Source organism: Anoplophora glabripennis, unplaced genomic scaffold, assembly GCF_000390285.2.
Source record: "Anoplophora glabripennis isolate ALB-LARVAE unplaced genomic scaffold, Agla_2.0 scaffold288, whole genome shotgun sequence".
NCBI lineage: Eukaryota > Metazoa > Arthropoda > Insecta > Coleoptera > Cerambycidae > Anoplophora > Anoplophora glabripennis.
The window spans coordinates 275,290-292,076 of NW_019416427.1; the positions used below are offsets into that span (position 1 = coordinate 275,290).

Sequence of the window (16,787 nt, forward strand, 5' to 3'; positions counted from 1 at the left end):
GCATGAGGGTAGTGGCAGTTTCAGTGGTTTATTTAATTTTAATACTTGTTCCAACTGTGTATTTAATATCAATGTGGATAAACAAAAATTATTGTAAATATTGTTGAATAAACTTTTATAAATTAAAACTTGATTGACACTTTTAGGTCCTTAAAGCTTGATTAACCGATTAGACGATTAGACTGTACCCAAGACTCGAAGTATCGGGTCTTAATCTGACGATTAAAAGTAACAGCTTTAGCTCTCAGGATTAAAAGTAAATACTTTTGTACCATTTTTTTTCTCAGTAAGGAAAATGATAACCTTAGAGACTTCTGTCTGACAGTCAAAAAATGTCACAGTTTTGTGACGATTGGTTGAAAAAATATATTTCAATCTTTTTCACTCTCACAGTGAACACACTCTATATGCCTGTTTTATGTCGTTTAATTGTTCATCGTGTAGCAATATTCTATAATCAAAATTCTATAGGTGAAGAAAGAAGTGGAATATTGCAGCGCTCACCCATGTTTCGTAAATATTTTCTCTAACATTTCAGCATTCTGAGATCTAAATAGGTAAATATATTTTGTAGAACATAAAAGCATGTCTAGAATAAATATTCCAAAGTCAAAGCTGTGTTTTCTCTTTTTGTAGTAGCAGCGAATCGTTAAAATGTCTTCATAATTAGTCTGGGTTGTATTCTTTATCCGTCTACGTGACTTTAGAGCCAGAACTATTTAATATTTAAGACCATGACGGCCGGGATTCCTTCGGAGCATTAAAAAGTTATTCATTAATTACTGTAAAAGTTAACCGAACACTTACAAGTATTGAAGTAGATTTGCCCTAATTGGGGTATATTAATTAAAAATTGCTTACAAGTACCCTGGATAATTCTAAAGAAATATTGCATCTTTTTTTTAATGAGATGAACTAGAACGGGTTTACTTACCAGCGTTAACATTTGTGTTTTCGTGGTATTTAAAAAATATTTAATGCTTTATGAGACTATGAATTTATAGTTATTTATTGTATAAGTGTTTTTAGTAGCATTTTATCCAGAATGTTTAAATCTTTTCATATTTATATTCATATTCTTTCATATTCTTAAGTGGATAAAAGGCAGTTAAAACACGAATGCAATACAACGTTTTATCCATAATCACATCAAAATCATATTTGTGGAATTTAATAAAAAAAATTTCGCACGACTTGATATTTCTTACTAGTACTCAACTACTCAACGAAACGCGGTAGGTTTTGTTATACCTACTGGTTGCTATGGTACGTTGTTTATTATCAATTATTTAATAAACAGTTCTATCTGAATTTGGTAAAAATGCAAGAAAGTAATTGTGTTCCTGTGGCTGTTTTTGAAGAAGCTCAAGAAGAAATTTTCCGTTTATTGCCAGCGAAATCCAGGCAACATTACGAAATAGTGTTCGCCGAATTTAACGAATGGATGGCAAAAAGGAGAGTAATGACAATAAATAAAGAAGACATGCTATCGTATTTTTTAAATTTGAAGAAAAAATATGCAATTTCATCTATGTGGTCGAAGTATTCGATGTTGAAAGCTACTATAAAGGTCTGCAAAAATATAGATATAGGAAAATATAACAAGCTTACTGCTTATTTGAAGAGCGAATCGAGAGGATACAAACCAAAACAAGCTGCAGTATTGGAAAGAGCCCATATTGAAGAATTTTTTACTGGGGCTTCCAATAAAGAATATTTAATGATATAAGGTAATATCCTTACCTGTTACATGTTGTTAGGTATATAATGAACTTTGAATTATTTCAGGTTGCACTAATAATGATGGTGCCTGTTGATGCTGCGAATTGACAAATTTGAAAATTAGTGGCGTAGAGGACGTTGGCAGTTACCTATTTGTTTCAATACCTGACACCAAGACGGTCATTTCAAGAAAATGTACAATTATAGAAGAAAGATTTTGCGTGAATGCTCTTGAAATATACAGAAAATATATTTCTCTGCGCTCAATTCGCCTAACACAAGACATATTCTTTTTAAGATACATCAATCAAAAATGTCCTTCTCAGCCTGTTGGAATCAACACATTGGCGAGGATACCCTCAATAGTTGCTTCATTCCTGAATATCACAAATCCAGAAGCATATACTGGCCATTGTATGAGGTGCAATTCAACAACTTTATTGGCCAATAAAGGTGCTGATCTTATAACCATTTGCAACAAAATCAGTTGCAACAAAATTTGTTCTTCATTTGATGATCTAACAACAGAAAGAAAATCGTGTGGAAGTTTCTCGACAACTCCTTGAACAATTCAATGACGATGAAACATTCATTCAAAGGATCATAACGGGAAACGAAATCTGGGTTGACGGTTACGACATTGAAACATTCAATCATCACAATGGATTGGCTAAGGATCTCCACGCCCCAAGGAAGACGTCAGTCTCGATTCAATATAAAAAATGATAAATCACTGTATTTTTCAACTTTAATGGAATTATGCATTTTGAATTCTTGCCTCAAGGTGAAACAGTGAACCAGGTGTACAAATCCGCGAAAAGATCCATAGTTGTCACGAGATATGGTTCTTCACCAGGATAATGCGTCCGCACGCTCAGCATTATCAGTTCGTCAGTTTTGTGTGCAAAAATAAGATTACTGTCCTCCCTCTCACCCTCCTTATTCACCAGACCTGATTCCGGATCGATTGACCTCTCGTTTTATTCGTATTTCGATTCTCTACAAATTGTCTCTTTATAGTAATTAGATTGCTTTGTTAGTTTAGGTTTTTTAAGCAAAACATTAAAAAAACTGCGTTTTTTTTTAATAAAAATATTTATAGAAAATTAATTAATGGTAAAGTGGAGTATGAAACATATAAGCATATATCTACAGACTGTCTTTTATATGATGTCACAGTCAGTTTGCTACTAGTATTTTTGTCACAAAATCACTGATTTGCCTAATATAATTATCAGCCACTGCTGGAGATACTCTGTATATGGAAGATAAAGCGTTTTTGTCAAAATTTCTTGTAAAATGGTACAAGAAAGAATATTTCAAAGTTTAAAGTAAAGTATTAAATTAGTCCATGCACAGAAAATTATGTTTTTGTTACCCTTTATAATATTAATAACGTTTTTTTTTTAAACTAAATCAAACTTTATCTGCTAAGAAAAAATTTAATTACTTACCTGATCATATCTTTCTTGAATCAACATCACAAATTAGAAGAAAATAGTTTCTTATTGTTCCAAAAATTTATTTTGTCGTATTTCTCTTATGCTGTCGTAGAACCTTGAAAGCCATTAGAGATATAGAGGTAACTAAGTTATGGTAAAATAGCATAGTTTAGCGAATGGTTTTTTGAAGTGGACTCAAAACTATTGCCATTGGTTCTATAGACTCTTTGAAAAAGGCAAGGTCTTTAAATTTTGATTTATTGTAACATAAAGATGTATTTTCAGTTTCATCTTGCGACAATTTATGTTTCATTAAAAAAAATTTGTAAATATTTCTGCACCATTAAAATTCTCATTCCCTATGGAATATATTGATTCCTATACATATAACACTAAAGCTATGGTTTGTTAGAGCTGTAGGCGACACAAAGCTGATAGTCAGTTGTGCGCGTCGGACAAACGTTGAAATCTAGAACACAAGATGATGTGCAGCCGGTTTGTTAGATTCTGCTCAGGTGGACTCACGGTAGGCAGAAAACTTTGTGCGTCGTCAGTTCAGTTGAAATCAAATTCGATTTTATTTCAACGCAGTCGTTCAATTGAGCTCACAGCGTACAGTGCTAAAAAGCATTTATTTTTAATGAATTTTAAAATGGCAACCAAGTTTTCACCAGAGGAAGACGAGAAATTAATCGATCTCGTACGAGAACATCCCCCATTGTATACCGTCCCTTCCAAACATAGAAATTAGAAAACATTCGATCTTCACTTTTATTTTAACGATGACAACTAATTAAATTCAAAGAAGATATTTCTCAAGTTCTTCTTCCTCAATAAGTATTGCCACCAAAAAATGTTCAGCCATTATCATGATAAAAATAAAATTTGCCACAGTAATAATAAATATTTTCGTCTGCATTTACCAGCATACAATCAGAAGCACTAAATCTAACAAAACACTCTCCCTCCAAAACCGATAAAGTTGAAGCTTTAAGCTTTGGTTTGTTAGAACCCTGCGTCGCAGACGACATACACTGTTAGCAGAATCTGTAGCGTTCAACTTTATCGGTTTTGAAGGGAGAGTGTTTTGTTAGATTTAGTGCTTCTGATTGTATGCTGGTAAATGCAGACGAAAATATTTATTATTACTGTGGCAAAATTTATTTTTCTCATGACAATAGCGTTAACATTTTTTGGTGACAATACTTATTGAGGAAGAAGAACATGAAAAAGATCTTTTGAATTTAATCAGTTGTCGTCAAAATAAAAATGAAGATCAATGTTTTCTAACAGACGTTTGGAAAGAACGGTATACAATGGGGGATGTTCTCGTACGAGATCGATTAATTTCTCGTCTTCCTCTGGTGAAAACTTGGTTGCCATTTTAAAATTCGTTAAAAATAAACGCTTTTTAGCACTGTACGCTATGAGCTCAACTGAACGACTGCGTTGAAATCAAATCAAATTTCATTTCAACTGAACTGACGACGCACAAAATTTTCTACCTACCTTGAGTCTACCTGAGCAGACTCTAACAAGCCGGATGCCCATCTTCTTGTGTTCTAGATTTCAGCGTAAGTCCGACGCGCACAACTGACTGTCTGCTTTGCGTCGCCTACAGCTCTAACAAACCATAGCTTAAGATGTTTCCTGACGTGTTATTATTCTTCCAAATATATTGTTGTTTGAAACCACCTACATTCTTAGTTTGTACATTTCTTGTTGCTTGTAATTAACACCTTTGAAGAAATACTACTTTTATAATGACAACTCCAATTCGAAACGTCCATTAATAAGGATAACAGGTTGAAATTGATAATAATACTAACAGTTAAAAAACAGTAGGCATACTGCAAATTTATTCTAGTAAAAATGTGAAAATAGTCTTTAACAATATCCTTTCTACTCTTTGTCGTACTCCCGAACAATACAAATATTTTCTATTTCTTTTACGGAAACTGTTATTCATTATATTACATATTTTTTCCATATCTGACGGATTCCAGGATAACAACGTTATCGCATCTAATTTGCTGAATTTTTTATAACAAAATTATAAATATATTTTTCTTACCTTGAGTCTTCTGGCTTCGATTACTGTAGCAGTCAGCCTATTGAGATTTTCGTTGTAGACTAGGGATAGCAGTAACTCACCTAGATCTGACTTGATCTCTTGCGGTTCCTGAAATAACAAATTAACTATGTAGCCTAGTTAACACAATAGCGAGTGGTTTTCATATGGTAAATTATTTCTAACGGTTAATCAATTTTGCTATACCTATAGATTTTATTCACAAAAGTTGAAAAAATATTTGATATAAAAATAATATGTAGATATCTGGTATCTAGGCGCCAGAATCGGTGAATATATTGCCCATAAGTCCAAGCTGTCATTTTATTAGACGAAAAAACTAGTGTTCCAAGCTTTTTAATTAATTGTTTTTCACAGCTGCGTTACTTTGTAAGATATTTCAACTAAGTTTGAGTTTTTGAAGCAGCTAAATACAAACATAGCTATACCAAAATAAGCAGAAAAGTCATAATAAACATGGGTCCGCAAAGTAACGGTTGCGGAGATATGGACCACTATTCGTTTTTCAAACATTTTATTTTATTAGGAATAAACCCACAAAGGAAGTTTTTGACAAACAAAAAACAAAGTTACAGAAGATGTTCAAAGTGCCCTCCGTCCATTTCCAAGCAGGCACGACATCTTCGTCTCAACGATATTCGAACTCTTTCGAAAACACCCTCCTTGGTTTGGATTTCTTGACACTTTTGATTAATCCGTAGCTGCAGCTCTTCCAGGCTATTTACAGGAGTACCGTACACTAATGTCTTCAAATATCCCCAAACAAAGAAATCTAGAGGGTTCAGATCAGGCGATCTTGGAGGCCATAAAACAGGTCCGGCCCTTCCTACCCATCTATGTGGAAAAGTTTGGTGTAAATGCTCTCTAACGGCCATGGAAAAATGAGCTGGAGCACCATCATGCTGGAACCACATTTGTTGCCTCTGATTCAAAGGAATGTCTTCCAAAAACTCATACAGTGTGTTCTGCAGAAAGTTGAGGTAAGCAGCGCCTGTTAATCGGTTTGGTAAAACAACAGGACCTAGAAACCTGTCACCTACAATACCCATCCAAATGTTTAATGAAAAACGTGCCTGATGTCCAGATTCTATTAGAGCATGAGGATTTTCGTCGGCCCAAATATGCGTATTGTGAAAATTAAACACTCCATTTCTTGTGAACCCGGCCTCATCAGTAAAAAGAATGTTTGCAAGAAAACGAGGGTCTTCAGCATCATGACGTAGAAACCAGCGGCAAAAAACCAAACGTGCTTGATGATCATTTATTGGATTTAAGGCCTGTACTCGTTGCACATGGTATGGATAAAGCAGTTGCTCGTGAAGGATTCTCCAAACAAGAGGACCACTAATTCCTACCTCGGCTGATATTCTCCGCACACTCGTACCTGGATTCTGCTCTACCAGTGCTAGAATTTCTTCTTCTGCTCTAGGAGTGGATACCGACCTTGGTCTTCCGGATAAATGGCACTGTTTGCTCAAGGAACCGGTATCACGCAATCTTTGGTGAATTCTTCCAAACATGCGTTGTGAAGGAATCTGGCGATTTGGATAAGCGTCAACATAAAGACGTCGCGCTTCGGTGGCGTTCCCATTAGCACGACCATACATGAAATGCATGTCTGTTAATTCTGCGTTAGAGTAACCAGCCATAGCGAAAGAAAACTTGTGCACTGAGAACAACTGTCAAATACGTACTGTTTATTTCACTAAACATCAACCAACTATTATAAGAAAATACACAACGTTTTTGCAAAATAAAAAAAAGGGGCTAAAAAACATAAACATTCCATATCTCCGCAACCGTTACTTTGCGGACCCATGTTTATTGAGACTTTTCTGCTTATTTTGGTTCATACTATTACCTCCTTAAATATTTTACACTATTTTTTTAACACCCTGTATAAAACTAGGTGTTTTTTTCTAAATATCACCTTATTTACTGTAAAAAATATATTTGTAGGTTTTTTGAGAAAAATGGATTTAATTTTTTTACTGCAGTTATCACTTATCAGTTACATCAGACAGTCGAGTATTTTGGGGTCTCCTACATTAAATAAACTTCACTTTTTTCGTAAATTGGTAATTAATTATTGTGTAAATTATTTTTTCGATTTAGAACAACTTACCTCTATTAAAACCCGATGTCTACTAAGATGTAATACCGCAAAATTAAATTCAAAAGGTCAACGGAACTAAGTTGGTTTAAATCCTAAAAAATATTAAATTTAATAAAGAATTTAGTAATAAATAAAATCAATAATAAAATAAAATTAAAAATACCCCCAAATAGGCGACCCAACTGAAGTAGTAAATTAAAAGTTGTTTTATGTATTTTAGCAATATGCAACAAATAAACATTTTTTACATTAAATGAAGTTTTCTCAGAATTTCTACCAACAAAAAGGATATAATACAATACAAAACATTGTTTGATCTTTATGCGCATTTTTTTTAGTCTGCAGAGACCCTTCAATATTCACCAGCTGTATGTAAAAAATAAATGAAAATGATGAAATAAGTCGACGTACCAGTCTTTTGTCATATTTTAATTGCGCAAATAATTCTTTCAATGGTAATTTATTGATAATAATAGTTTCTTTCGATTGTCTAAAAAAGCTACGTAATCTATATGATCATATTTATAAGAAAATGTATACATAATGATAAAAATATTTTCAATTTGAAAATATGTTTTCTAACGATTCACACAATATATTGCGTAACAGTTAGCACAAAGCGTTTTTAGAGTATTTCCTGCACAAAAGGGCTCATCTTTGATTTATGTAGATGCTATTTAGTCATTCCAACTCATAAATTAATTTTATCTACGGTAATGTGGAAGTATTATGTAGAAATATCTGCTAAAATATGAGCTTACAATTATAGCATTCTTTTTTAGTATAATAAATAACACGCTTTCTTCAGCATATTATTTATTTATGTACAAAATAATAAAAGTTCGTACCTATATTACAAATATAAACTCTAGTTGTGAGCATTAACATCAAGAATTTTTATTTTTAAGGACCGTAATACAAGAAAAAAATCGAGGAATTTTAATTCAATCTCTTTAATATTGATATAAACGGTAATTATACCAGTTGATAGAGATATTTATAGGACACCTTATTTGAAAATTCTTCTGCTAACATTTTTTAACATATTTAAACGTAGGCATGATACAACATGATTCAAAAAGTTTCCATTATTTTAGCACAACATGTTGCCACTAAAAAAGGGAGAACAAATTACCCAAATTATAAGGTGATTATAGAATGGAAAAGGATCGTGAGGTACTAGTAATAAAATTATAATCAACTCCTTAAATTAATAATTTTACTCGTTCTAAATTAAATTACCATGATTATTATCTAAACTTTAAAATTTAAAAAAAAATTACACAAATTTTTACTACGGTCTTGATCGGCGCTTCTTAGTTTTACGTCAGTCGGTTTTATACGAAAAAATTTGGAAGGGAAACCCTTGGTTCCCTGTACTATAATATCCCATAAACGAAGCTTTCCCGAACACTTATAGGAACATTTTATTATTTTCTACAAGAAATCTCCAACTGAATGTTTTTGAAAAATTAATGAACACCTTGCATACTTTTTGCAGTAAGTAAATTATATAATAATTATCACTTATCACGATTTGACATGGATTAACAGCCTGTTCAGTTTTGGAAGCGGAAAATTCCTTATTTGCTGCATGAAATGTAAACAGCAGTAGCCGTTAAAAAAGGTGAATTAGGTTAACGGTTGCGTAAAAATGGTTATTTTATTATACTTTTGCAGTTTCTCGTATAACCTATTTTGAAACGTTTTGTAGCCTCCACAAATGCTTTATCTGTTTGTTATTTTCTACGAAAATAAAAATACTAAAAATTAAAGTGGTATAAACCTTTCAATGGAGTTATTCAATAACGATGAATTTACTTTCTCTTTGGCATGTTCGTACTTCCTTGCAAACCTTCCTCAATAAACAAATATTTAGATCATATACTGGTAGTACAGGGTGTCACAAATTAGTAAATCAAGCCGTTAACACTATTGTGGCAAAAATAATGGGACTTTCGCTATTATTTTTAATTTGGACGCCCTGTTGTTTTCTAACCCAAATGGACTAAAGATAGAAATTTTGAAATACTTGTTTAAGTAAATCGATCTATAAATAAATAATGCAATTTTCGCTACTTGAGAGTATTTTATAACTGACCCTATTTGAAAGTGTCGCGACGAAGCATTTGCAGAGTCACCACTGAAGATGCCGACAGTGAAGTACGGTGAAACGTTTGGAAGCGTTGGTTGGAACGTTCCAGAGAATCACTGATGTCGAGTGTTCCCCCACAGAGCCCAACCCGAGAACAACAAGTAAAAGTCAAGTATTCCTAGCGATGTGCAAGGTAATTCTGTAACTGGTGCGATCAGACCAAAATAGACATGTATATTAAGTCAGTTACATTATCAACGTTGTATAAAATCAACCAATACATCTCAACATGTTCAAAAAGAGGATCCTATAATTATGGGAAGCTATTGTGAAATACTGTTCCGTGTTAGAGTGTTAAAATGGTATGTTATTCCGTATTAAAATCTAAGGGTTCGCATATCATTCACAGCGTAGTTCCTCAAAAATCATTTTGACCACTCGAGGATAACATTATCGACACTAGACGAGTTGCGAAGAATTTAAAAGTTTCACAAAGTATCGTAGATAGAACGTACTGATCAGTACTTATCTTGCATAATCGGAAAATAATGTCCAGATCGGAATGAGAATTCCACCCAGCGCTAGTGGTGGCCTCGCCTACCAAGAGTATATTTGTATTTAAGGGACACGACAGGTCATAATGGCAGAAAGAAGCTGACAAGCTAGCTATTCCTTATGGTATGCAGAATACGGAATAAGGGATCCCTATTCCTCAAGGAATCGCTATGAATACGGGCCTTATTATGTTTGGACCCGGTTCCTCCAGTGGGATCTCGTTGTCAGCACTTTTTGAAATGATTAAGGAAAACACCCACAAAAAGTTTAGAACACGATGGGATGAAATAAATAGCTGTCGATTTGCTAAGGAGTTCTCAGGATACCACAGCAAAGACAAAGCCAAAAAGTACCTGACTATGTGCAGGGTAAGCCTTCACCTGGTGACGGGTTTTCAACCCAGACACTGTTAACTAAGGAAACACCTCTGCAATATGAGGAAGTGCGAAGCACCTCTATGTAGAGTAGAGATTGTGAGCAGAAAGACGAGATAGTTTTCCATGTACTCTGCGAGTGCACTGGTGTCTCATCAACGAGAGAATCCATGCTAGGAGAACGGTGGCCTTCTATGGCTTACATCAGAGAAATTCCCCTGAGTAACGTCATCACCTTTTTCTCCTTGATAGGCTGCTTGACGGCTCGGGAGAGTTGATCTCTCGCTGGGAGGATGCATAAGAGGCCCAATGGGACCTAAGTGGTGTAACTCAGTATACTATATATCCAGACAGAACGTACAAATATTGTAATCTAGAGGTACCCAAGAGAGATTTTTTGTCATTGACTTTTGCAACAATATAATTATTTCAGTTCTTGGGTTTTACGGTCTATGAAGCCAAATCTCCGGAGAAGAAACTAATAATTTATAATGAATTTGAGTGCATAGAAATCGGCCCACTACAAACTTTTGACTTTAATTATATATATTTTTTAAACTATTTATCAGATTAAAAAAATAAATATGCTCCTTTAAGACAATGTAATATGCAATATGAAATTTATTACAATTTATTTTCGTTCCTTAGTTTTAACAAATGAAATTAATGCATGAAACAAATTGACTTGTTTATTACTAAAGGAAATGTGGTTATTGAAAATTATCTAAATTAACACTTAATTTTTAATAATCGATATGACCCTCTCTTGCCCTAGTAACATCTCTCATACGATTAAGTATAGATTTTATCAAGTTAGCTGTTGTTTCTTGTGGGATAACACTCTTCTTCTACTGCATCAATAAGTTCTGGGATCGAGGTTGGGACATGAAGTCTAGCTCGAATTCGTCGTTTTAGCTCATCCTATAAATATTCAATTGAATTTAGGTCGCGACTGTAGGTATGCTGGCTAACTCAAAAACCAACTTCTGATATGTAATCTCGTACGATTCTTGCGGCCTAGCATTGTCATGCTTAAAAATAAACTTGTGGTCTCCAATGTAGTCTATGTACGGTACCACATGAACTGCTAAAATTTCCTCAATTTCCTAGCACTCGTTAAACCTCCTCTCCCGTGACCACGATCGTCCCTAGTGATGAAAGCAGGGTCTGTTCGTGCTTCCATAGAAATCACGCCCCAGATCATGCAGGAACCGCTTCCATAAGCAATTCGCTCTTCAATGCAGCATTCTGCAAATCGTTCTCTTGGTCTCCGGTACACTTTTCTTCTTCGGTTGCTACCATAGAAGCATATTCTGGTCTCATCTGAGAATAGACGTGCTTGACGATGAGTTAGGGTAAGCCTTGGACCAATCGCAGGTTTCTTAAAGGCCAGGTTACTTTCCTGCAGCCTTCTTCTTACTGTCTAGTGACTAATAACTACTCTTCGCACTTCACGTAGCTGTTGTTGCACTGGAACCGCATTGAGATGACGATTTCTTAATGTTGTTGACACAATAAAGCGGTCATCACGAGCTGTTGTACATCGTTTCCTGCCTGTTTCAGGTCGTCTGTGAAAGAAAGGCTCCTCATAACGTTAGCACCCTCTTCGAAACACTGTACATGTTATATGCAATTGTCGAGCAACAACTCGTTGGCTAAGTTTATTTTCGATGAAAGCAATATCTTGGGCGGCTTTTTACGGTGTAGTATGCATTAAACACACTTTAAAACTAATGAAATTATGAAAAACGAATAATGTACAAGTTTCAATTGCAAATGCAATAATATCGATCTGTCACAAGTTTGTTATTCTTGTTACAACCACAACATAAATACAGTTCATTTGTATATCGGTTGCTAAGCATATAAACGGCAAGCACTCTTGATAAATTTAAGCTCATAGTAAAGCATATTAAATTGTATTTCAGACAGCATATTTCCTTTTTAATCTGATGAATAGTTAAAAAATAATATATAATTAAAGTCAAAAGTTTGCAGTGGGCCGATTTCTATGCACGCAAGTTTATAAATTCAACAAATATGGTATCAGCCTGATTACGCCCTTCCCCGACACCAAAATAATTGCGGAGATGACAGGTCCAATTCCATGGCCACCAAGATGTTCAGATCTGAAAATTTTTTCTTATTTAAAGCCAGTGATTCATTGTTATGACCCGGTTGGAAGACCATTGAAAATTTATTGCAAATTTTAATACATTAATCTGTATTTTATATTGTTAATTGTTATTAATAAATTATGATTATTGAAATTTTAGTACCTATTTAATATTTTGAAATAGCTATGCCTTCGCAACAAAAGACACTTAAATCCATGTTTATATAACATTTTATAGAGTACCTATAACTACAATACACAACTGAGAAGAGGAAAAATTATAATTATTAATCGCACGACTATATTAGAAAGTTCACGTCTATGAACGGAAATGTATACTATTAGGTATATTACTTTATAAATTGTCATATATATAATCTAAACATTAATGACACAGACGATAGCATGACTATGCACAATTTGAAACGACTTCCTTTTACGGGTACTGTAGTATGTACAACATATTATAATGGTACTAGTAGGTAAATCAATAGGAGCTCCCATACATTTAGTTATACAGGGATGGCCAGAAGTACGGAATAAAATTCATATCTTTTGAATGAATTAATTTTTTTAAAACGCCGAAACACGTTAACTGATTTTGATTTTTTCCCATTTCAAATGGAAATATGAGGCATGAGGGGGCTCGTTGAAAAGCTTATAGAAAACTGAATCCAGCCATACCAAATAAACAAGTTTTATTTTTTCAATAGCAAGGTTTTTAGGGTTGTATAAAACACCTACTTAAAATACACCTAAATAAAATTTAATTATCTTCAGTGTTATCCTCCATGAATTTGCACAGAATAAAATAAAGAATTTGAAACTGTACCTATCACTGCTAACGCAAAAAAGATATATTTGTTATGTTGCGTTTTTTTGGTACCACTTACTTGCCAGATTTTCTGGTTAATTTTTCGCTTTAGTTGTAAATTGGAGTTTGAAACGTTACTATTGTGTCAAAATCAAGTTATTTACTGAATTGTAATGGTATTGTCGGAAAGGCAACGCATCGAAATCTTGATATTGCTTGGATGTGGAGACAAAATAAGATGTCAGGCTGAAGTGCGCGATTTATTTAATGCGAAATATCCCGAAAACCAAATCTCGCAAGGGACAGTTAGTAAAATATTTCACAAATTTGAGGAACACGGTACAGTACAGACTTTGCCCAAAACTGGACGGGCACGTGCTTTGAATGAAGAAAAGAAATTAGACATTGCATTAGAACTTGTTGAAAATCCTCATACTTCAACTGTTTCATTGGCCCGCAATCACAATACTTCTCAAACTGCAATTCGAATGTTTTTGAAACAAGAGAAATACCACCCCCTATAAGGTATGTCATGTCCAAGAGATTTTGGAAGACGATTTTGATAGGCGATTACAATTTTGTGAAGAAATTATGAGACGGTGTGACGACAATAATGGTTTTCAACGAGACGTACTTTTTTCGGATGAAGCTACGTTTTATTTAAATGGAGTGGTTAACAGGCACAACTATCGCTTTTGGTCCCAGGAAAATCCACACTGGACATGCGAATCGCATACGCAGCATCCACAAAAAGTTAATGTATGGGCAGGTATCATCAACAACAGAATCTTGGGCCCATTCTTTTTTGAAGAAAATCTTACTGCCGCACGCTACCTGGATTTCCTAACATTTGACCTGATACCTGCTCTAGCTGTGATTTTCCCTCATGAAATTGATCCAGATATACCGAATGAAAGAATTTGGTTCCAACAAGATGGCGCTCCCCCACATTTTGGTATTGATGTTCGAAGATACTTAGATGAAATGTTTCCAAATCGCTGGATTGGTAGACGGGGTACAGTTGAATGGCCGCCAAGATCCCCCGACTTAACACCCCTGGATTATTTTCTTTGGGGATATTTGAAAGAAAGAGTCTACCAGGACAGACCGGATAATATTGAGAATTTAAAGAACAAGATTAGGGCGGAGATGCATAATTTACCAGCTGAAGTCATTCAGAATGCTGTGGACAGCTTTTACTATCGTCTTGGAGAATGCCAAATAGTGAATGAAGGACATTTTCAGCATTTGCAACATTGAGTTTATTTTTGTAAATTATCTAGTTGTTTCAATTTCTAAATGAAAAAAAACTTGCTATTGAAGAAAAATTAATTATTATATAACCGAAAGATGGGAAAAAATCAAAAATTAACTCATTCAAAAGATATGAATTTTATTCCGTACTTCTGGCCATCCCTGTATTTATTCTTAATAGGTACTGCTATTGATGAACTTAAAATAATTATTAATTATAACATTTAAGTTTAATCAACCACCTTGTTTTTATTTGAAGATACTGTTAAGCAATGATTTAAAAATATCAATATCTACAGTATCTATTAATAGGTATCATACGAGGTCTGTTCAGAAAACAACCGAACTTTTTGAATTACGGGCTGATATTTAGTAATATGCGGTTGGCAGCATTGCGTTGCGCATAACCTCTTCTGTAACCACATGGTATTGGTTTGTTGACATCTCATTTAGTTTTCGTGATACTGTTATTTGAGTGCAACGTGTTTAAGTGTTAGTGACGATTTTTGAAATGTGCGATTCTTTGGAACAACGATGCAATATGAAATGCGTGAAACTGGGGAAAACTTTTATAGAAACGTTTCAACTTTTGAAATAAGCTTACGAAGACGATGGTCTGGGTCGTACGCAATGTTACGAATGGTCTTCACGATTTAAAAGTGGTCGTCAATCAATTGAAGATGATCCTCGACCGACAAGACATTTGACTTCAACTGATGACTCTCACGTTTAGAAAGTCAAAGATCTGATGCGTCAGAGAAATTGCATCTGCATTGCAACATGCATCGAGTTGTAGCAAAATTTGTTCTTCGTTTGATGACCGAACAACAGAAAAAAAATCGTGTGGACGTTTGTCGCAACTCCTTAAACAGTCCAATGACGATGGAATATTCATTGAATTGAAAAGTTTAATTATTACAATGGATTGGCAAAGAATCTCCACGCTCCGCGCCCCAAGAAAGAACGCGTCAGCCTCGATCCAATGTCAAAGTGATGCTTAATGTACATTTTGAGTTCTTGTCTCAAGGTGAAACAGTGAACCGTGTGTACCAAAGGCATTTTATAACGGTTACTTAAAAAAATCAACAAAAAGGGACCAGATATGTGGGGAGATAACTCATGATTTTTGCACCATGTTTTGTGTCAAAAATCAGATTACCGTCCCTCACCTTCCTTACTCTCCAGACCTGGCTCATTGTGATTTTTTTTTCAAAATTAAAAACATTGCTGAAAGGACGCCGTTAGACTAAAAAAGGCCATTTCAAATGAAGCTATCCAGGACTGCTCCGCGGAATGGAAACGCTGGGAAAGTATGTGAATAGGAGAGAGAAGTACTTTGAAGGACAAGGACCAATAATGAATAGAATTATTAATAAAGTTTAATAAAGTTTGATTATTTTCTGTACAGACCCCGTATATGTTCCATAATTGTTTGAAATCACCATCTAGGTAAATATAGATATGGAAAGAATTAAGAAAAGTTCATTAAGGAAAGCTGCTTAGTGTTTAACAATAAAATTTACATATTTACTTTACGATCTTACTGTTCTATAAAACCTATTTTAAAAGACATGATTACTTGCCAAATATTTGCCAAATATCATATAATGTGGATGATGCATATCAATACAGTCTATAGTGTTTCTCTACTTGCTAAACATTCGCCAAAGCTATATAAAAGTAAATTAATAAAATGTACGCCGCACCTGTTTCAACAAAACCACGTAAGTAAGGTTTATTTCAACAAACTGAAACTCGTAATTTTTTGTGAATGTGGAATTCACAAAATGGTAAGTGTGCATTAGTTATTATCCTGGGGTCAGTTGGTAAGTGTACATATAGTAAGTAGAAAATTTGAGAATACATATTTAATAAATACATCGTGTCTACAGGGTCGGAAAGTCCCCATGGTTCATCGGCCGTTACGTGAGAGCGATAAAGAAAGTCATAGAAATCCGTGCGATAGAGAAAGATGGCTATCATGAAGACGCCTAATAGTCACCGCCCATTTCGCCCTTCCACAAATAAGATCCACTTCTAGGTAAATAAAAAATTCTAAGTAGGCTTGTGTCAAATTTTCATGTCAATAAATATTAACGTATTTTGGGTGTGTGTGATTTATTATTTATTCAGAATTATTAGCTAGCTTAAATGCCATGATATAATTTTTCCAACAGTGAGATGCATGATATGATTTGTGTTTTTGC

The 16,787-nt window shown here is 34.3% G+C and overlaps 1 protein-coding gene across 1 annotated transcript in view; it reads right to left on the reverse strand.

The window, feature by feature from the left end:
- The window catches only part of LOC108906161 (synaptotagmin-15-like), a 214,710-nt gene that overhangs the window by 104,290 nt on the left and 93,633 nt on the right, over positions 1–16,787 (reverse strand). Inside the window, exon 7 of the mRNA XM_018709358.1 lies at positions 5,239–5,346. Within this exon, the coding sequence (XP_018564874.1) occupies positions 5,239–5,346 (108 nt within the window). The remainder of the gene's footprint in view (positions 1–5,238; positions 5,347–16,787) is intronic.